This window comes from Sabethes cyaneus, chromosome 2 (assembly GCF_943734655.1).
Source record: "Sabethes cyaneus chromosome 2, idSabCyanKW18_F2, whole genome shotgun sequence".
NCBI lineage: Eukaryota > Metazoa > Arthropoda > Insecta > Diptera > Culicidae > Sabethes > Sabethes cyaneus.
This window is the reverse complement of record NC_071354.1, coordinates 159,837,806-159,861,814: the sequence shown is the minus strand read 5'-3', so window position 1 is coordinate 159,861,814 and position 24,009 is coordinate 159,837,806. Positions and strand designations below refer to the sequence as shown.

At 40.1% G+C, this 24,009-nt stretch overlaps 1 protein-coding gene across 1 annotated transcript; it reads left to right on the top strand.

Annotated features, from left to right (window-relative positions):
• Positions 1-291: 291 nt before the first annotated feature.
• On the top strand, positions 292-23,994 carry LOC128738352 (protein I'm not dead yet-like). Its single transcript, XM_053833404.1, has 10 exons — positions 292-625; positions 8,842-9,022; positions 9,095-9,608; positions 9,686-9,759; positions 22,449-22,516; positions 22,578-22,758; positions 22,821-23,027; positions 23,119-23,216; positions 23,288-23,568; positions 23,630-23,994. The coding sequence occupies exons 2-10, from the start codon at positions 8,979-8,981 to the stop codon at positions 23,909-23,911; spliced, it is 1,749 nt and encodes a 582-aa protein (XP_053689379.1). The 5' UTR covers positions 292-625; positions 8,842-8,978; the 3' UTR covers positions 23,912-23,994.
• Positions 23,995-24,009: the final 15 nt, after the last annotated feature.

The window sequence follows — 24,009 nt, the reverse complement described above, 5'->3', positions numbered from 1 at the left end:
AGTAGTTCAATTGCTCAGTAACGATATTGCAAAATGACGAAGTGCGGAATATGGAAAAATACTCGTCACAATGGAAATGCAAATTCATAGTTTAGCACGCGTTAAAGCAATTGTGTGTATTTAACTTTATTCATTTAGTTATTTGATCTCCTTGCAAATTGTACTTGATTGAAGCATTGTTGATACAGCCGCAAATAATACAAATTGTTTGCCGCAAATTCATCTATATGATACCTTGACGGTTGCAACTATAATTTCCTTCTGGTATCTAGTATCAGACATCTTTCCAGAGTGTCTAAGCGAGAAAGTGCAACCGCAAATCTGATCCATTAGAATGTAGCAATCCGTCAATCATAGCGAAAAGAAACAGCTGCGCGCACTCCTTGCCTACCGGAACTCTTACAATCCACTTGGTGTGCATTATGAAGCTTTCTCCCCGACACTCGACAACGACGGCAATGGGGACGGAAATTGAGCCGAATGAGTGTGGCGAATAGTGTTTCTGTTATAGCAAGCAGCTATTGTACGTACCTACGTGAATGCATCACCTGCCGTAACGATCTGGAGGCTCCACTGAATTAGTTTAGATCAAGTGCGGGAACAACCACAACGCGAATCGCAAGACGTGAGTGAATGAAATCAATTGATCGCGGTCGTAAACTAGAATTACGCGCCCTGGCTAGCATTTCGAGCGAAACTTAATACCTAGTTATCTTGTAGATATTTAGGCTCTGCCTTCGTTAACGTTTAATCATTGGAACAAATTTGATCTCATTTTGCATCAATGCATTTAAAATATAATTCTTAATAATTATTTTATAACTGATCAAAATCAAGAATATTTTTAATATGATGTGACATAATTTAACGTTTAAACAGGAGGAACTGACGAGGCAATTTTGTGAAATATTTCAAATTGACTCGATTGCTTTCAGGATATAATGTAAACATTTTTGTTTACAATTTTTGAACATAAATTCCAGCTGCTATATAATACAAGAGAACCTCTCAGACCATCAAAATTAGTAAATATACCAAAGAGAATAGTGACTGAGAATCAAAATTTTAATTATCTTTGTTATGCTTAGAATATCTGAACACAATTGTAGAAATGATAAATTATTTGAAAGTTTACGACTTTGGAATTAGGTGCTTAGTGAATAATTTGTGCCAATTGAATGCATTCGTGTATGGAATACCTGTTGTAATGCAATATCTTCATTATGACACACTACTGTTGTTTGGATAAATAAACACTTCAACATTGTTTCGTTCTTTCGCTATAAAACTTGATTCGACCAAACCAGAGCAGAGGCTGCGTGCCGGTAACCTTGAGCACTTTATTATCGCAGCAAGTTGGAACATAATCACGTCCGCTGCGTGACGATGTTTTGAGTTGAACCGCATCGAACTGAAAGAACGTGCCGCTGGCCCAGGTGACCTTCGAAAATCGCCTGTTTATTCGTGTTTTTATGTAGAAAATCATCCGATTCACGGTCAGGGATATAGACTATCGGTATGTTTGGAACGCGCCTTCGGCCAGAGCTACATTACACAATTTCAGTGAATTCAACCGGTCCGTGAACTCACAGTTTGACCGGCACATAGAAGAGACGTGCCCGGAAAGAACGCGTTAACGTTACTTCCTGTCGAACGCAAATGTCGTCCAGTAGCCTATATTGAAATTCTAATCAGTAATCACGCTCGGCACTATTGTCAAGGATAATTCCGCTTTAGAGCGGCAGAGCAATGTACCCTGGTCACAACACAACAAATGTAAACATTGCTTGCTATATTTAGAATTCAAGTTCTTTTATGTTTGGTTAATTGCGTTCCGTTCAATGGAATTAATGCAAAATATTTTTTTTCTTGCTGAATGCCTTTGAGAGACCAAGATTACTGCATAAATACAATGCGTGATTTATGCATCCTAAAGATGAGAATGTAATCAATGTTTGTTGCAAAGAAAATCAATTTTGCTATGCTACTCGTCAATTTTGTGCGGTGAATATGCATCATAAACACAAGTTTTTTTTGGAATGTATCATATTTTTTCAAATAACATTGTTAGATTATGAAGAAAATATCAGTCATCATTCAACTTCATGGTAATCTGGTGGTCATTGATCCAGTAATTGTTCGGGTCATTGAATCACGGCTTGATAACCAAACCTGTGCATGAAATCCCGTAATTATAGCGTGTAATCGGTCAATATATTATAACACATTGCATTGCAACCTCAATGGTCAGTGGTTATGCGTGACCATCATTTACCTGTGTGACTGATAGATGTCGCACGTAAACATTTATCAATAACTTATAAGTGTTAATTACTAACTTGGCGACGGTCCGTTATCAATCCTGCGCCGAACGAATTATGGTCGCAACGCACATTCATCGCATGCGGGATCTGTCCTGAAGTCTACGCTTTTTTCCTGGTTCTCTACTGAAAATAGTTTTGACTATTCTTTCGTCGGGCATTCTGGCCACGTGCCCAGCTCACCGCAGCATACCACATTGTACTACGCTCAAAAACTCCAAACACTGGTCGATCGGTTTCCTTTAGCGTCGATGATGAATATCCGTAAAGTGTCACCGGGGGGGATTAGTGCTCTGTAGAGTGCCAGTTTTGTGCGAATTGGCGAACTACGAAACTCCAGCTGGTTATGTAATCCGTAGAAACCCCAATTCACGGCTGCAATTTGTTGTTTTACTTCATGGATTCCCGACTAGCACAGTTGTAATAAACTAGTTGTGGTAACCGATTAATGACTGATTTCAGTCATAAATATGTTGCAGCAACCATAAATGACAAAACTGTGCTGCTTGGGTTACATCATTATCACGTGTTACGAACGTACTTAGCTATGTGAATTTATCCGCTACTTCATATCTTCCCTCATCTACCTCTACTTCAGCAGCAACACCATTTGGACTTCTACGATCCCTACCAGCAACCATGTCCTTCGGTATGGCGGTGTTGATTGTAAGTTCCAATCTCGCTGATTCCCATTTAAAAGGCCTAAAGGCCTCTAGCAACAGTGGAGAGGCCGCAGAGCACTGGATCTACGGTTAAATTCGACGATATCGACATCATCCGCAAAACAAGGGACATCTGAGATTTTGCGATGATGGTCCCGTTCCTTTCCACGTTTGCCCTTCGTATTGCGCCCTCCAAGGCAATGTTAAATAGCAGGTTAGAGAGTACATCCCATTGCTTCAGTCCGTCCAACTTCATGAAAGCGGCCGAGGCCTCACCCGCTATTCTTACGCATGATTTTGTCTCATCCAGCGTCGCACGAGTCAGCTTAACTAGTTTCATCCAAAAACCATGTTCTAGCATTATCTGCCACAGCTTATTTTGTTTGACTGAATCACACACCGCGTTACAGTCCACAAACAGATGATGAGTCTGGAAATTGTACCGCCAGAACTTGTCTAGTAACAGACGCAGGGTAAACCTCTGATCCGTAGTGCAGCGACCCTCACGAGAACCAGCTTGATATTCAACGATGAAGGATTTCACTAACGGTCTCAGTCTGCAGAACAGAATACGAGGCAGAATTGAGCAATGTAATCGAGATTTTTTACACTCGAGTCGAGATAGTGGTCAGAGTGGATATTTGGTACCCGAAAAAACCGTACCTAAAACGATAATATCCGAAAAATGTCAGCAAAATCAGCATACTATCGATCTGGGAACTATAGTCTCCATTTGGATGCCTTAAGTTGTGTTTCCGAATATTTAGACGTAGAAAGTAGTTTCTGTACTACAAATTGCCATGCCTTTGGCCGCGTTAAAGTTTATGAGCCTCAGACCGTTATTATTGGTCGACAAATGAAGGCAATGTCTTCCAATGACAGAATGCAAGGATTCCTTTCTCCCGATCTGCGCAATAGCATTTTCGATGATAATTTTCACGTCGTGTTTTGGATGCTTTCGACAGGTTCTCTCGAGCCTGCTATATAACTCGTCATTGGATTTATCATTTATCGGTGTGTAAACACTGTTAGGCTGTAGTTGAAGAATTTGCTTTTAATTCTTAACATCAAGCACGTCCCCCGGATAACTCGTTGCTCTTGTTTTCCAAACACTACTGAGCTGACTACACGTTCTGCATTTCTACCGCCACTGTAGTACAAGTGGTATTCGAAAGAAGTGCCTGCAATAGGATCTACTGCGCGGAACTCTCTTTCTCCGGAAGTTGGTTACCGAACTTCCTGAATAGCAGCCTCTTCGAGTCAAAGCCAAGCAAGCCAGCTCGTGCCGGTTCATGGACATTCCAAGTACCATCCGCTGATCCACTACATTCCGCTGATGAGTCTGTCTTCTTAGATATAGCTTGCGGGATACAGGATTTCATAATCAGCCGCTCGCTCCTAGACAGCTACTGTTTGAACCGCCTCTCACCTGGAGAATGAAGCATTTCCAGGTAGGACCATCAATCGCCATCGTTTGAATTATTTCTGATCCTCTCAGATAGGGGCTTGATAAAGCCAGAGCTAACCACATTTCTAACCCTATCTTTAATTTTCACGGCAAGTAAAAAAAGTTGATGGAATTAACTGCTTTCTGGTGCGTAAACAACACACGAATATAATCGATCATGTAGAAACCATGGAAATTGAAGATGCACCCCACACACTTCTATACAACATCTAGCTGCAGCTTCTTCTGTACGGAAACCCGCTTTTTCTTCATGTCTTCCTCAGATTTGACCTCCTGCTTCATTTTCAGTATTTTTGATGGGCCTTAGTTCCGGTGCGTTGGGGGAGTTCATGTGTGTGGGTACGAAAATAACCCCGTTGGCTTCGTACCACTTCAGGACATCCTTTGAATAGTGGCACGAAGCTAAATCTGGCCAAAAGATCGTAGGGCCCTCGTGTTGCTTCAACAAAGGTAACAGACTCTTCTGTTGACACTTCTTGATGTAGATCTGCCCGTTTACAGTCCTGCTAGTCACGAACGGTGCACTCCGTTTGCCACATGCGCAGATCGCTTGCCAAATCATGTATTTCTAAGGGAATTTCGAACATCAAACTTGTGCTGGGCGGTGAAGAACAGTAGCCCCGGACGCTGCCAGAAGTCCGCTTTGACGTAAGTCGCATCATCCATGATGACTGATGAGGCTTCGTCAGCATCTGAGTGTACAGTTTCCGGGCTCGTGACTTTCCCACCGTATTTTACCGTTCGTGACGATTTGGAGCCTTCTGCACTTTGTACGTATGCAGCTATCACGTTTCTTGGCTCTCTGAACGAAAGACTTGGACAGGTTCAGCTTTTTGGCCACATTCCTGACCGAAGCATTGGGATTCTCCTTAAACGCTTCCACGACACGCTTGTGATCCTGATCACTAATGGCACTAATCCATTCTGACCGCATTTCTACTTCCGTTCGATGCTCAAAGTTTCGTGGTAACGTTTAACCACACGACTCACAGTTGAGTGCACGATTCCGAATCCGAATTGTTTTCCGATGTCCCGATAAGATAGCTAAGATTTTCCAGGTGCTTGCGCAAAATCGCGACGTTCCTCCTCGGGTGACGCCATTTTTTCCAATTTTTGAAAAACTGACTGCGATAAAAATACAGTGAAAACAATTTATATACTCTAAACTACTTCTACCTAAATTTTCGAGAGAAAATACACAATGGGTGATTTTCAACTTTGAACCTAAAATTCAACTTAAAATTGGCATGAAACCAGGATTGAAAATGGACATGGACATGAAATTACTGAATTCTTACTTAAAATTAGGATTGTCATTTTTCGTCTTATTTTCCCACACGTTTTACCTCTTTTCTGATCCATTTTTCCACTTTTTGTTCAGTTTTTTTTTCCTTTTCGGTACCGTGTTTTTTTTGTTTCTGCTTTCACTTTTCTTCCTTTTCCCTCTGTTTTTCCAACTTTTCAATCGTTTTTTGTTTTGCTCTCCCGTGTGGAATAGATAATGGAACAAATTGTTTCATTTTTATTTAATTTTTTTATCCCATTTTGACGTAGGACTACGTCTTTGTTTACTATACTGGGACTGGGTAGCACTCTGTGAAAACGAAAATAGAAGTGTAACGTTTGAATGCAATTTTATGGAGGAGGTAAAAGAGTAATTTTATGGAGAGCGTAAGAGGGGGGGGCTATACAAATGAAACACAAATTCCTCAAAACTCGAAAACTAATCAAGCAAATGGAACCAAATTTGGCATGTGGGGGTCCCTTACGACTTGCAAGGTACTCGTGTGACGTTGTTTGTCTGTCAGCGAATTAGCCGCGGTTCTCAGCGTGGGTTTTCGAAGAAAGACTCCGTTTCTATGAACTTGACCAAATTCGTGTTTTTAGTCTTGACCCTGAAAATGCGGTCAGGCATTAATAATAATGTTTTTTGAAATTTTTTTTACTGTCCCCTACCATCCCTCCAACAATTGTAGAACCATCGTTTCAAAACATATGAATATATATGCCTGACCGCATTTTCAAGGTCAAGACTAAAAACACGAGTTTGGTCAATTTCATAGAAACGGAGCCTCTCTTCGAAAACCCGCGCTGAGAATCGCGACTAACACGCTGACAGACGAACAACGTCACACGCAGTACCTTGCAAGTCGTAAGGGCCTGCATAGTGTCGTCATCCTGAAAGTAAAAACAAGTTAGATTAAAACTTCTCGTTCGATGGTTTCTACAGTAGACGGAGGAAGAGGCACAATTTGTATCTAAAAATAACCCAACCTGATACGTCGCTACATTAATAAGGGGGTTTGCGCAGTCTCCTTTTGTCCAGCGCCTCTATGGTTCAAAGGTACACGGGTACCAGCGAGCCAAACGCCCTGGCGGGTGTTGTGGGTTCAAGTCCGGTTATAATCTCTAATTATAGCTTGGTTCGACCCATGCACCTTCCAGCATTGGACAAAAGGCAGGAGCCACAACGACAACTTGTTGAGCGTAGCTACCTATTACCCCCCGCCTTCCTTTCCACTTCTTCTCTCTCCATTCCCAAAAAAATTTTCATTACTTTCCCCTACCGTCCCTCCATCAATTGCCCGAAACTGTGCCTGAGGTCCATTATAGGTAAAGGGTCTTAGGGTTAACTTACCCTATATCAAAAAAGCAATGTTCGACGAAAATAGGAAATCTCCCTTGCAGTTTTCTGAGAACACATAAGGTCTCGAATTTTTATAATATTATAAAGTATTATTTTCATTCAGTTCAATTTCATGAAATTTTGAGACCTTTTGTCCCATTATTTTGTATGATAGTTTTGAAAAATGCCCAATTTACAAATGCCTTCCGAACCTTGTGAAAGATTGACCAATTATGCATATATTTGCTTCAGAGTGTTTTTTTTTGCGGACTGAAAGTGTGTTTTGCGGTCATTGAGCAAATATTTCCCACCAAATTGCATTTACTTCAGGCAAATAGACAAAGCAGCTGGAAAATACCCAATCCTTTGTGGCAAGTCTCCGCGTGTCAAAATTAACCGCGCTACAAAAGGCTTAAACCTGCTTCTCTCGGTGTGGTCATTGGCTGTAAATAGTTGGTGGACAGAATTTGACCAGATTCATCTGGTTATCTAATTTATTCATAGAACCCATCCTATCTAGTGTCAGATTAACTGTAACGGTAAAATTTCCGTGATTCTGCTATTTATTCTCCTATCAAATGTCCTTCTAAAACTATTGGAATTAAAAACATGGGGTTGGATAGAATCCGCACAAATTTGCTATTAACAAGTTCGCCATGGGAGAATTTTTGAATAGAAATGTTAAGCTGAATGTTTTTGTTTGACATTGCTGTGCAAATTTCAAGGCCATCCACAACATCAAGAATCTTCATATGCCGCATCACGATACACTTTATTCTTTGCAAAATAAATAATTTAGTCAGTTTTATCTGTTCGGATCCGCTCGCAAGTAAAGGAAAGTCTTAGCGCTGCATTTCGACAGAATTTGGCTTTCTACTTTTTTTTAGTGTACAGGACTATTGCGAGGTTAGTGTTACGATCCTCTCGTCTCTAACAATCTCTCACAAGATCCGATCGTGAATATTCAATTTAAAATAAATTGATTATTGTGGTAGGAAAAAGATCATTCTCTTTCACTTATTTCATTTTATGGTACAAACCATCTCTGTCCTTGAAATCATAACATAACCATTCATACTATCTCAAATTTTATGGCTAATTGTATATGAAGCTGCTACCATCATCGTGAAGAATCGGTAATTAGCACACCTATTTCGAGGGTGCGAGGCAAACTAAATATATGCAAGGTCGTTGGAATTCAGTTTGAGCTTTGCGTCAAAGTGCTGGCGCTGGTGTCAAGAACATTTACCACCCGTTTTGGACATCACTGCTGAGGTTCGACAGGTTAAGCATTCTGATTTATTCGCATTTGCCCCCCGAAAAACAAACTCGGTGAGTTTTACTGCACCCAATCGTAAAAGTATTGACGCTGAAATAATTATCTACCGTTTGATAGGTTTTATATTTTCTTACCAAAGCAATTTAGATTTTCCAAATCCTTTCCGATCAGAAAACTTGCAAGCGCTTCCATTGTGCTACAATCTTATCGAAAGACATAAGTATGTATTTTACAAGTTTTTCTATTTCTACCATGCCGGAATAGAAAGCAACATTGGCAATAATGAGATAACAATGAGTGGACTGCGCCGCCGGTGGCACTGACATACATTGGCCGATTTAGTTTACGGTAGGGCATATTTGCTCTCTAGGATAAGGATTAGACGTTCTCGAAATGTATTGCTCCCGAGAGGCGCATCGATGCGTCACGTATGCGGCGTCGAACGTGATGTAGCAGAGCATTCTACAGTTAACGATTTATATTAGCTTCAAGTGTTGCTCGCGGTTCTGCCAGGGCGAAAGGGGCAGCAAATTGGCATTCGTCGCGCGCATTTTACAGAAAGCCGTTGATCGGTGCAGACACGGAAAGTAAACGACCGCGCGGTTGAGTTTTCGTTAGAGCGATGACAGTCGAAAGTGCTAACGGCGTTAAAAAACAGGATGAGATGTTAGAGAATATTTTATTTCAATTCTACAAGTTGAGTAATCCATTCTGATATTAATTAATTGTTTCATGCAGAGATACGATAGGCACCAGTGAGTTAGGATGTGGTCGACGATTACTTCAATTTACTCAAGTGTACTGGAAGTCATTGTTTGTGTTGACGGTCCCAGTGGTAGCTGCCCTGCTGTTTCTAGTTGAGAATACACCAGCCTTCAGATGCTTGTATGTAGTTATCGTAATGTCCAGTCTGTGGGTAACGGAAGCCCTCCCGTTGCCCATCACGTCGATGCTTCCGATCGTGCTATTTCCGCTGATGGGCATTCTAAGCACCAGTGAAACATGTGTTGTCTACATGAAGGAACCGATTATAATGTTTGTCGGAGGAGTCGTTTTGGCACTGGCGATAGAGTATTGCAATTTGCACAAACGAGTCGCATTGAAAGTGATCGCCATGATAGGTTGCAGCCAGCGACGGTTGCACTTGGGTTTGATCGTCGTCACCATGCTGCTGTCCATGTGGATCTCCAATACGGCCGCAGTGGCTATGATGTGTCCCATTGTGCAGGCAGTCCTACAGGAGCTAGAATCGGTGAGCGACTTTGATCATAATCCATTAGTGAAGTGTGTTTTGTTTGGTTAACGTAATTAGCAGTAAAACTTTTATAGCAAGGACTCTGCCAGATGTTTGAAACGGTGGACGTGATAGAAGCCCCGGAAGGCAGTGATAGGCCAAAGGATGAGTATGAACGAATTTTTTTAATACTCTTGGGGAAATTTCAACAGGCTTAATTTGGTTGTAGATATGCAGTTCAATCGAAAAAATTTGAAACGAAAAAGTTCGGAACAAAAAAAGTGGTTTTCTGTCAGAAGACTGAAAATATACATATTTGAAATTTTTAAAACAGCTTGAAGAGTATTCTACACGTAAGGGGAAGTCATGTATGGCCGGACAGCCTTCTATGCCCGGACACTGGCGATTTCTCAAAACCAAAAAATGTTAAAAATGAATGAAATTTTTTCCAAATAATTTTATCATTTTTTGTTTTTGACAAATCATTAGTATCCGGGCATAGAGGCCTATCCGGCCATACACGACTTCCCCCTAGTGAGTGTAAATAAATGTCATTAGCGTCGCGGTAGTGTTGTTGGTTAGCTAGCTCTCACGGTAGTTCCCGAACAGGTGGAATCTTTTCGGTCTGGAAATTTTCTTAATTAGCACCGGCTCACGGTGCACAGTGGGGCGACTCCATACAAATGCTGGCCAAGCAAAAAAATCTCTTTAAATCAAGGATAATATGTGGTTCTTAAGTAATTTGGGGGTGCTGAGCCCGAATTTCAGGTTTATTTTCCATTAGAACGTATATTTTTTGTGTTAGGGAGAATTTTCGACTATTTTTCAAGTATTTTTTAAGTATAATAACGTATAAGAAATGAGGGTCATTTGGAAAACTATTGCAGATGGATTTTTATAGGATAAAACATTATATAAAACAATACAAAGCAAGTATGAGCTTTAATAATCAACACAAAATCCATATAAGTTAATATTTATCAAAAATCAAAACTTTTCCCCTTATTAGTTTTCTTAATCTTCTTTATCTCAATTTTCTTCTTATTCTTCTTATTCTTCTTCTTCTTCTTATCCTTCTGCAGAATCACTCGTTTCATGTTTCGTCTTCAATAGTAATATAGCGTTCTCGGAAAGATTTTTCTAATTACATTTTTCCGTTTCGAAGAAACTATAAGCTTTATCCGGAGAAATAAGAAGACGAATAATTCTATCACGATTTGTATTTTCACACTCATTTTTGCATATAAAATATTGTCTTGTATTTTTATCACTATTTTTAGCATAAAGCAATAACCTTATTTTCGTGAGGGTCAATACCGGTGTAGTGGCTAGCATTCACGCCTCTCACACCAAGGACCGTGGTTCAATTCCCAACCCCGCAGAAGTCACGAATGACCAGAGTTGTTAAAGTGACTATAATTACACAAAAAAAACTTATTTTTGTGCTTCTTCTGTCATTCGTCCTATCAGCAATATAGTTGTCTAGATTCATTTATGACCGCGAATTCAAATTCTTTGCATTGCAGTGGACGTATTCTATGAGGACTATACCCTGACATAAAAGTTTTTGGTATACAAACAATAAGTTTCGAATTTTTCTGAAATAATGTGTTCAAGAACTTGCTATAAGAAAATTTCTCAACCTTTTCATTAATTTCATATCTATACCCGTGATTTCAGAACTAATACCAGGATTGGTATAAGATCTTCAAGCTGTATTTCCGTCATTACTATCGCTGTATCCTTCAGATTTCCTCCAACCTCTAAAATCTAGTCAATATGCAATATGGACCATACATTCGAAGTAGGTTATCCAACCATGTAAAGGAGATATCCCATAATTGAGATATCCTACGTTTACTTTGAGTGTTTGCATTCTGTCTATATTGTTGAATTCTGATATAGTAGCCTTACAAGCGTAACATCTGTGCTCTGCGCTATTCTGCGCTAAATGAGACTATATCCATTTGAAAGCTCATATTTTACGCTAACTTTTACCGGTAGTGTCAATAGTGGCGAACCTTGGCTTCAAAACTTTTAAGCGTGTTTTACGCGAAAATATGGCACTTTTTTCATGAAAATTAAAATTGTGGCATACTATGATAAAATTACTGCAAACTCAATTAATGGACTTTATGCAGCACTATTTTTTGAAGAACTTTTCCTTAGACACCGTTGAAATCCGAGCTACCATTAGACCACTAGCATGTTTTGAAATATTGGGTTATTTTTCTAAAAAACGCTAAAACATGCTGAGATAGCATACTTTCAAGATTCATAGAAAATTCAAATTTTGTCATATTGATCTAAAATTTTGGATTTGAACACTTCAATAGCATAGAATCACAGGAAAAATACAACGGAGAGTCGAAATGAACTTTCATTTTTTGGCTGCTGGCCAGCGATTCCCCACTGTGCGGTGTACCGTGGTGCTTTTCCCATAATATGCAAACTGTGTTAGAACGACTTCAAAAGTATCTCAGCTATAATGAATAATTGATCGAGATCATAAAAGCACTATATATCGTGCGTTATTGTTGTGAAATAAGAATGCGTTACGGACTTGAGTTATGAATAATTGAAAAATTTATTTGTGCGAATTAAGAAAGTGTTAAAGCATAATTGCATAAATGTTTTAATTAATAGGATAAGTTGTGCGGTTAGACATCAAAATCTTACCAGTTTTTAGTTTAATAAAAATGGCCATGGATAAGCATGACAAAATTTACAATTATCATACCAGTCACATAAGGTATAAACGCAATTGTATAAAATATAAAATTAGCAGCCGGTGCATTTTACTGGTGTGAACTTTCTTTACAACGATTATTTGCATACTACAGTTGGATTTCGATTTTGGCATGGTTCGACAAAAATATTCGTTTTTGGCAACACTAGATATGGTACTTCCAAAAATATGCTTAAATATCAATCAGTTTCTGCATACATGCTTTAAATGACGAAGAAATGATGCCCTCAGTATGTTCGTGAAAAAAAGTTATGTGGTCTCGAACAATAATATTTTTATTGCCGTAGGACTACGTCTTACCGCAGGGTGTCAATATTTTATTTGCACCGGACGGATAGCTCTTAGCGGATTTTTTAAACATAAAATGGTTGCAATCGTTGATTAATGATATTTAGTCAATTTCTAAAGCATTTACATTAAATTTTTTCATATCGAAAAAGGGTCTCGATTTTGGCACGGTTTTGATTTTGGCAACAGAGGCGACACGCATTTGTTGCCAAATTCGAAATCCTACTGTAAATCGATATGGCTAATGAATTGACGCTTATTTAACTTTGTTTTGTTTTAGCTAACGCCACTTGAGCTATATTGTATTCAGATTAGTAAGTAGTTGTTGCCACTTACATACGTTGTCTTTAAATGCAGCAACGTGATTGTATTTACCCATCATAGATTACAACTGTATCTGTCAAAATCATAACTAAATAAACACTCCTCATCAACTCAAATCAATGGTTATCGTGAAGGGGAATTCAACTTTGTTGATTACAGTTTTTTCTTTGATTTGGGATTTTTAAGACTTTGTGCCGTCCCATTTTCTATGGAGTTTCCTATATAAATGGGACTATTATGCAAGCAGCGGCAGAAGTGTTTTGATAGAAATAATTTAAATATTTAAGTTAGGGCTATATGGGAAAGCGTACAGCTGTTGTCACATGGACTTGAAAAAATTTCTTTTCCAATCTCGGTTATTCTCAAATTGTTATTCAAATGAAATTCTACACAAATTTAACCCCTTGAAGGATATTTGCAGAATTGATAAAAATATGTCTATGGTTATGGGAAAAATCTTTTCCAAAATTTATTTTGGATGGACCAACCTCATGTTGCAATAGACTAATCTCAAGTTTTTAGTCTTGACCTTGAAATGCGGTCATACATACATATGGAACGGGGCCTTCCCTGAAAACCCGCGCTGAGAAACGCGGCTAACACAAGCTGACAGACGAACAACGTCACGTGCAGTACCTTGCAAGTCGTAAGGGCCGGCATAGTGTCGTCGTCCTGAAAGTAAACAGTAGTTAGATTAAAACTTCTCGCTCGGTGGTAATCTGCAATTGATGTAGGAAGCGGCACAATATGTGTCGATAACCCAACCTAACGCGTCGCTATCCTTGAGAAGTGGATTTTGCGGTCTCCTTTTGTCCAGCGCCTCTATGGTTCAAAGGTACAAGTACCAGCGAACCACATGCCCTGGCGGGTGTTGGGGGTTCGAATCCGGTTGTAATCTCAGATTACAGCTTGGTTCGACTCATGCACCTTCCAGTATTGGACAAAAGGTAGGAGTCAAAATGACTACTTGTCAAGCATAGCTACCAATACCCTCCCCCCCCCCCCTTCCTTTCCGCTCTTCCCCACCTTCACCAAAAATTTTCATTTCTTTCCCTACCGTCCCTTCATCAATTGTAGAACCATCGTTTCAAAAAATATTAATATATATGTATGACCGCATTTCAAGGTCAAGACTAAAAACTTGAGATTAGTCTATGATTTTAAGTTGTCAATATAGTATCACCAGGCTGCATTTTCAGTTTTTTGCTCAGTAGATGCTCATTTGACTGCAGCGCTTCAACTCAACCGAACTAGAAAAAGTAGTGTAAAAGGCAACTGTAGAGTTAATTATTATCTACATTATTGTTGAAGAAAGTATAGTTCTATCTTTTGTATTTACGGCGCTATGGGGCTGCTACCCCTTACTTACTTACTTAATCAGCTCCATGCCGTAGTTTCCTCTGCTGTACGAAGAAGTCGTCTCCATTCCACTCGGTCCATGGCCGCAATTCGCCAGCCACGTAGTCTGCGTAGGGTCCGCAGGTCGCCTTCCACTTGATCGATCCATCTTGCTCGCTGCGCGCCCCGCCGCCGCCATCTCGTTCCATTCGGATCGTTATTGAGAACTTTTTTAACCGAGCTATCGTCCGACATCCTCGCGACGTGCCCAGCCCATCGCAGCCGACCGATTTTTGCGGTGTGAGCGATGGGTGGTTCCCTAAGCAGCTGATGCAATTCATGGTTCGTTCGCCTTCTCCACATTCAGTCTTCCATCTGCACTCCGCCGTAGATGGTGCGCTACACCTTGCGTTCGAAAACACTAAGAGCGCGTTGGTCCTTCACGAGCATAGTCCATGTCTCATGACCGTAAAGGACAACCGGTCTAATCAGCGTCTTGTAGATTGTTAACTTCGTGCGATGGCGACCTTTGTTCGATCGCACCGTCCTACGGAGTCAAGAGTAAACACGATTTCCTGCCATAATGCGTCATAATTTCTACGGTTAATGCGTCGCTGTCTACGGTAACCAGTGAGCCCAGATACATGAACTCTTGTACCACCTCGATTTCATCACCGTCTAAATGAATCCGGGGAGGGAGGTCAGCATTCACTTCTCTAGAACCTCTTCCTTTCATGTATTTTGTTTTCGATACATTAATGACAAGTCCAATCCGTTTGGCTTCAGCTTTCAGTCCGATGTACGTTTCCGCCATCCTCTCAAAGGTACGTGTAATAATGTCAACGTCGTCAGCGAATCCAAGGCTGCTATCCCGTTGGTAGCAAAAAGATCGCTCATTTGGCTATCAACGGGGTAGCAATCGCATAGCGTCGTAAATACAAAAGATAAAACCCGATTTAATCCACCTAGTAGTGAAAGGAACCTTTGTTATACGGTCTTACTTATTATTTGAGATAGAAATCGACGCGGCTTCGGAACATAATTCATCTATTGGTTAACGTTGCGTAGTGCGTTGGTTTACATAAAATTTTTGAAAATTGAATAAGTTTACAAAATTTGAACAAAATAGGAACACTTTTAAATTTTGATAGATCCTTTTTTCATAAAATTGCTGAGTAAGGATAAGTAAGTTGTTATTAATCTGAGTAAGTGCAAATAAAAGTAAGTTGTAAGAGGAAATCTTATTCTTTAACATATACATTGTCTAGTAAAGGTCTTGTTTATAAGTTTTTGAACTATGCATAGTTTCCTGTAATGCTATTCTATTTGAATCACATCAGTAAAGTTTTCTTGAATAATTTTCATCAATTTTTATTAACCTTCGGTTACTCACGCTGTTGTATTTTATACAACACGTGGAGGTTTTTCAACTCCATATTGTTATAAAGTTACAAATCGTTGTTTAACTAACGTATATTCTTCAACAAACTTATTGTGAGCAAAATGTCATAATTATTCAATGCATTAATAATTTAAATTGTTGGAAAAATGTATGCAGCAAAACTATCAGCAAATGTAAAATGTTTAAAATGTATCCATCTGCTGGTAGTCGAGTAATTCGGAGTCAAAATTAGGGTATTCTTTATAATCAAAGTTCTACAGTTCCTAAACAAGCAAACATACAGGTATACTATTTTCAGCAAAGTTGTGTATTCTTATTATTTGTACAATTTTGTAGTACATAAAAAAGTTATACAACAATTACAAAAAGAGCAAAAATAGAAAAACTGATTTTTCAAATTCATATACAATAAATAAGATTTTTCAATCTTCGCTGCAGAGATAGAAGGTTACTGTCTTTAGCAAAATTTCTTATAATAATATGCTCTATAACTTTGCAGAACACATCAGTGTGCTATATTGACACTGAAGAAAAATAAATTTTTTATTTCACTTTTAGGGGGATTAGTCAAAATTTAAATTCCACCAGACGGTAGAGCTTTCAATTTCAAGAAACTCTTCCAAAGGTTTGATAAACTTAAAACCAAATTTTCCCAGTCAAAACTCTAGTGCACACGTTTTCTTTGGTTTGGGACTATTTTGCGCGCGAGTAACAAAAGTTGGCGCGAGTGTTCGAGGGTTAATATCTTTTGACCGCTACAACCAATTCTAATGAAATTTTGCATATATATTCGTAGTGTCAAAACCTCTCGTTTGATATTAAAATAATTGAAATTAGGTAAATTAGAAATTGGTTAAAATCATTATAAATTTTTGTTAATTTTGCTGTGGTGTATAGGGTTGCTCATAACTTTCAAATTAAACGTCCAATCAAAAAATCATTCAATAGTGATCTATGAGGATATATTATATTTCAAATGAGACTAATAGCGCATAAATCGGTTTGACCATCTCTAAGAAACAGGCGATAATTATTACCTTGTCAAAACAGGTTTTTTAAGCATAACTTTTAAACTACTTGTTTGTTTTCAATTAAAAGTTCCTGAATAATTTAGCTTTAATAAGAGCTTTAATTTGATACTAAGATCGCTAAAATCGGTCATGTAGTTCTAGAGAAACCCGTGTCACGTATTTTTCACATTTTTGCCTATAACTTTTAAATGAAACGTCATGTCACGGAGCAACTCAATAGTGATCTACTAGACAATAATACCTTTCAAACAAAAGTAATAGCGAACGATTCGGTTCAGCCATCTCTGAGAAACAGGCGATAGAAAAATCATTACATACACACACACACACACACACACACACACACACACACACACACACACACACACACACACACACACACACACACACACACACACACACACACACACACACACACACACACACACACACACACACACACACACACACACACACACACACACACACACACACACACACACACACACACACACACACACACACACACACACACACACACACACACACACACACACACACACACACACACACACACAGACATTGCTCAAATCGACGAACCCTATCGATTGGTATATGTGACTTGGCCCTCCGGGCCTCGGATCAATTTCGTGTTTTTCGACCAATTTTTAAACCTTTGTTATAGTATAACAAAGGTAAAACTATACTTTCTTCAACAATAATGTAGATAACAATTCCCCCTTACACTACTTTTTCGAATTCTGTTTAGTTGAAGCGTTGCAGTGAAATGAGCATCTACTGAGCAAAAAACCGAGAATGAAGCCACAGAACAATTCTACTTCTTTTTATCAATTAGGAACACAAACATTCCCCTCTGATATGAAAATATAAATCAATTTTCATTCACTAATTGAAAATTCATCTTGTAGTCAATTCCACCCTAAACAAATTGACAAATGTGTGGGGCAGAGGCACCAAGAACGCTTCCCAGCAAACCACAAATCGTATAATAATGTATAAAAATTATCTTAAATATCGCTAAACAAACTCGAACTCGTACATAAAGCTTAATAAAGCGCACCCTAGTTTACATTTATTCATACAAAATGATGGTAACTGATTCACATGCGATTTCTATCACAGAATTGTATGGCATTACGGAACTAATCATGTTGAGTCGGATTTCATCGTATACAAATACTTATAAATGTGAATTATTTTCGAATAATCTGCAGTACGTATATCGCCTCCAAAATAGTACGCATATGCCGGTTTCGTGCATCTAATGCGATTTTTCTAGATATATACCGGTACATATTTCATATTCCTTACTCTGATATACGTACGAAAATGTTTGCAGAGTTCTAGCATATTGAGTAAAAATACATACTAGATTGATTATATTGATAACATACCAGTGCCAGCACTTGAAAAATACCAACATGTAAACCATCTGACTCTCTTTTAGTTTACTGTTGAAGTACAGTAATCCATCGAATATGTCCTTGGGTGATGCTGTTTTAAGTGGCTTGCCATCCTAAGACAAGGTTTCTCCATTTAACTCGGTTGTGTGCTATCGCTCTCCAATTGTTCGGATACCAAGTACTCTCCACCAGATCTCACTCCACCTGGTCTAACTACCTTGCTCACTGTGCTCCTGGTCGTCTTGGTTCTACCGAATTTGAGGCAAATACTATCTTTGTAGGGTCAGCATTCTTGCAACCTGCTCTGCCTATCGTATCCGTCCAGTTTTGGCCACCAGTTGGAAACTGCGTTCGCCATAGAGCTGTGCCAGTTCATGGTTCATCCTCTGCCTCCATACCCCGTTTTCCTGTACACCTGTACACCAAAGATCGTTCTTAACACTCGTTCTTCGAAAGCTCCGAGCACTCACAGGCGGGCTTGGCACGCTCTTTTTGCTTTGATTTTGCTCTTTTGATGTCTTTACATCAACCAAGCAGAATTTGAAAAAGTGATGTATGAAGCATTTGTAGAATTAGTTATTATCAGCAATATTGTAAAAGAAAGCATTGCTATAGCTTTTGTATTTATGGCGCTATAAGGCTGCTACCCCGTTGGTAACAAAAACTACCAAGTACCAAGGGCATTGCAGCTATATAACGCCGTAAACACAAAAGATAAAAGATTACTTTCTTCAGCATTATTGTAGACAACTACTTGCTGTACAAAAACCCCATACCTACATCACTTTGACAAATTTTGCTTGGCTGAGGTGCAGTAATCAAAAGGGCAAAATCGAACCTAAAAGAGCATGCCAAGCCTGCTCGCAGGTTCTCCTCGAGCATTGCCCATGTTTCATGCCAGTAGAGAACAACTGGTCTAATAAGCGTCTGGTACAGGGTACACTTTGTACGGGGGTTTAGTCTGCTCGACCTCAATCGCTTGTGAAGCCCATATAAAGGCCCAGACACAATGCGTACGGATTTTACTACGTTGCGGCAATTTGACAGTTTTTCCATGGGTTTTCTGTCAAATTTCCGCAACGTAGTAAAATCCGTATGCATTGTGTCTGGGCCTTAAGCACTACTTCCGCTTACTGCCCAATCGTTGTCGGTCGGCCTTGGTTACGCTGGCAGCATGTAGATTGTTTAGACGTATTTACCTTTAACCCAATCTTTTCTGCTTTGCGCTTTAGTCTGGTGTACTGTTTAGCCACCACCACAGATGTTCTGCCGATAACATCCATGCCATCGGTAAAACAGTCGAAATGATTAGATTTGTTGAAGATCGTGACCCGCGTCTTGATATCCGCTCGGTTCATAACACCTTGTAGCGCTATGTTGAACAGCAGGCATGAGAGACCATCCCCTTGACGAAGCCCTCTGTGTGATTCGTGAAGGAACTTGACAATCTACCCGAAATCTGAACACAGCACTGTGTACCATCCATCGTAGATTAAATCCGCTTGAGGTGCTTCCTGGGGAAGCTGTTCTCGTCCATGATTTTTCATAGCTCCTTCCGGTCGATGATATCACATGCGGCTTTGAAGTTAACGAATAAATGTTGCGTGAGAACTCTGTATTCACTGCTCTTTTGGAGGAGGATTTGCCTATCTTCCTATCTGATATTTGATCAGTTGCAGCCCAACCTTCTACGATGCCGGCTGGATAATTTTCCAGAAATCAGTTCTCAATTTGTGATAGTCGGTGGAAAATGATTTGGGACAGCACTTCATAGGCGGCATTGAGAACGGTGATGGCTCAATAGTTCTCACTGTTCAACTTGTCGCCCTTTTTGTAGATCGGGCAGATAACATCTTTCCACTCCTCCGGTAGCTGTTTCGTATCCCATATCCTAACAATCAGCCGGTGCATACAGACGGTCAACTTTTTTGGTCCTATTTCAATAAGCTCCGGTCCGATGCCATCTTTCCCAGCTGATTTATTGTTTTTAGCTGTATGATGGTCTCCTTAACTTCGCCTCTCTGGCACCTCTTCCCCGTTTGTTGCACCGTCGAAATCGCTTCCCCCGCCGCCATGGTTCTCCACCTGGGCGCCATTCGGGTGTTCATCGAAGTGCTGCTTCCACCTATCGGTCACCTCACGATCGTCCGTCAAAATACTGCCATTCTGATACCGACACATTTCAACTCACGGCCCAAAACCTTTGCGGGATCCGTTTAGTTTCTGATAGAACTTTTGCGTTTCATGAGAACGATGCAACCGCTCGAACCTTGCGCTGCATCTTCTTATCTTTGTGTCTTTCCACGTCTTGGCGTGTGGCACTGTGTAACTTGGCCGCCCGCGTAGCGTTCATCTCATCTATCACGTTCCTACATTCATCGTTAAACCAATCGTTCCGCTGCACTGCTTCCGGACATGTGGTCCGATGAAGTCCTCCGCTACACTGGAAATTGCTGTTTTAATGGTGTCCCAACAGTCCTCGAGAGGGGCTTCGTCTAGCTCGTCCTCTTCCGATAGCGCAACTTCGAGTGAATGCGCGTAGTTTGCGGCGACGTTTGGCTGCTTCAGCCACGCGAGATCTAACCAAGGCTGGCGTCGGTATCGAATGTTTTGGGCGCATCTTAACCATCACAAGTAACAATGTCAGTTTTATTGCACTCTTATTGCGGTTTTCATAACCAATTTTGGTCATAAATGCAACAATAAGAGCGTAATAAAACCCAGATTGTTGCTTGGGTAGTTAGTGGCCCGAGTCAACGTTAGTGTTTCGATAAGATCTGCTTAGATAGTGTCTGTGAAGTGCCGACTGTTGATCAAAACGTCGTCGATCTGTGATTCTGCCTGATTTTGTGACCTACAGGTGTAGTTGTGTAGGAGTCTGTGTTGGAAAAAGGTGGTTTCGATAAGTCTTTGGCTCAATTCATTGGCCAGCCGGTGTTCAGTGAACCCTCCAATCACCGGTTTGTGTTCTTTCTCCTGGCCGAACAGAGCAGTGAAATGCCCTATGATGATCTTGATGTCATGTTTTGGGCAGTAGTCGTATTTACTCTCCAACTGCGCGTAGAATTTATCCTTGTCGTCATCGAAACTTCTGAGGTGAGGCTGTGCATGTTTATGATTCTTATGTTGAGCTGGCTTAGCAAAGCTGGCTAGAGTGCAAAAAATGTCAAAATCATCAGTGCATAACTTTTTGAAGGATTATAAGCGAAACCTAGGTGAGAGAAGGCGGTAAAGAACTTTCAAGAAACCCGGACCGACAGCTGAGGGGGGAGATATAAAGGTGCGGTAAGTCCAATCCTGGCATCTTCATTCGGGATATGGCTAGGAGGTACGATGCCAACTATTAAAACTACGCGAAATATCCTCACTCGAAAAAGCTATAGGTCTTACAGTGTCAGTAAACATCCGAATGGGCACTTGAAACAGAATTTGGTAGCCAAGAAGCGTGTTATAAGCGTCAAGCCAAGAAGGGTGTGCTGTGCATTGAAAATTTTTGGGCAATTGTCATACAACGAATTCGATGAAGCGGGGAACAGTCGATAGTACTAAAAAATGCGTTCAAAGTGGAATTTTGAAATTTGAACATCAGAAAACCTCTCTTGACTAACCTTGCAACACGCAACTTCAGTCCCCTCTTCAACTCCCCTCAGACAACTCTTCAACAGAGAAATGCAATAATGTTATACTGTGAAGCTTAAAGCTGAATAAAAATACTGCAATTTTAACATTTATGGTTTTCTTTTTTGCGACATCCCGAATTTTAGGTTGTTCTATGCGTCCAGATTAACTTTCAATCGGTCTTTAGGGTTTCGATTGCATAAATCAGACAATAACGAATCCGTTTCCACGCAATAGAAATACATGATAACGATAATGATGATGAAATGATAACGTATCTATTTGTATATGTACCATAAATTAACCAAATGCAAGAACACTGGGCAATTATTATTTTTAAACTTCGGTTTTTGAGATTATGCCATTAGGAGCTGAAATTTTATGCAATTAAATGTTTAGGATGGGGCCCGTGTTCTATTGTGTTCCGCAGCCTAGGCACGCCATGTACGGCACATTTACATAAAAGTTTAAAAATAAATTTAACGAAAATTATAGCCATCTTGCTGTCTGCATATTGCAATCTGCCTACAGTATTGCATAAGCATTATTTAGCTTATCAAAACGAGTCAAAGCTTTGCTTGATCATTGATCACAAATTTCGTACAAGGTTAGTCGATTAAGCCTGATGATATTTCGAACGAGACGTATTAATTACGGTTCAGTTACAATTTTTTTCCGCACATCGCTAATAACGTTTCTTTTCAGAGTGAAGAAGCCATCCAGAACAACCCTCTGTTATTTCCTGGGAACAGCATATGCGTCCAGTATTGGCGGTACGTGACTTTTTTAGGACGTAGATATCAAATTATTATATCAGTAATTCTTCAATTGCAGGCTGCGGAACGATCGTCGGTTCCGGAACAAATCTCACCTTCAAAGGATTGTACGAAAGCCGCTTCCGCAATGCACCGTCGATCGACTTTCCAAGCTTTATGTTCTTCAACGTACCGTTGATGCTGCTGAACATTATCCTGGTGTGGACTTTCCTACAGTGGTATTTCATGGGACTGTTCAGGTAATAGGGATTAGGCTATTGTCCGATTGAATAACATTTATATCGAAACTTATTGCTTCTAGACCAAACAGTGAACATGCCAAACAATCGCAAATCGGCCGGGAAGGTGAAGCAATCGCTCGGCGTGTCATTGAATCGCGTTACAAGGATATGGGTCCCATGACTCCGCACGAAATCAGTGTAGCCATTCTTTTCGTACTCTCGGTTGTGTTGTTCTTCACTCGAAATCCTGGATTCGTCAGCGGTTGGGTTGATCTGTTTCCTGGCGTGTAAGTAGTTTTTAAAAGTTTCGCTTTTTTAATTATTCCAAATTATGTAGTCGAGATTCGATGTACTTTTAATCTCTTTTTCATATTATAGCGCAATCAAGGATGCCACTCCTGCAATATTCATTGTGATTGCTCTGTTCATAGTTCCAGCGGATTGGCGATGGTTAAATTACTTCAAAAGAAAAGCAGGTTAGTACAAAAGCAGTGTTAACCTAAGTTGACAAAAAACTATTCACAATAAATTTACAATTATTTTTCAGTCTCACTACCGAAGGAACCATCATCTGCGTTGATTACCTGGAAATTTGTCAACCAAAAAGTCCACTGGAGTTTGATCTTCCTACTCGGCGGTGGATTTGCACTGGCTGAAGCTGGCCACGTATCCGGTATGTCGGCGTTGCTTGGCCAGTCGCTTTCCGGACTGCAAAGCCTCCCACCGATGGCGCTTCTATTTGTAGTTTGCTTGACAGCTCAAGTATTGACTGAATTCACCTCCAACGTTGCTATCTGCAACATTATCGTTCCAGTACTAGCTGAAATGGTATGCACCTTAACCGCTCCTGTTCAAGGTGGTCCTAAATTGCTTCCGTTTCTTCTTGCAGGCCATTGTGATAAAAACTCATCCACTGTACCTCATGCTTCCCGCTGCAATGTCTTGCAGTTACGCCTTCCACATGCCCGTGGGAACGCCTCCGAATGCGATCGTGGCCGGAGCGGGACGAATTGCAACCAAAGATATGGCTCTGGCTGGCATTGGACCATCGCTGATTACTCTGCTGGTGATGTGGCTCGGCTTTCCAACGTGGGGCGCTGTCGTCTATCCGGAGATTAACACTTTTCCGGAGTGGGCTATGGAAGGTCTGACGAATACTACTATACACTAATTTTTAAGTGTTTTTTACAGTTTATTGTTTAAACGTATTCTAAATATAGAATAATATAGAGTTATTTATTTTACGAATGATCTTCCGAAGTTTTGCGG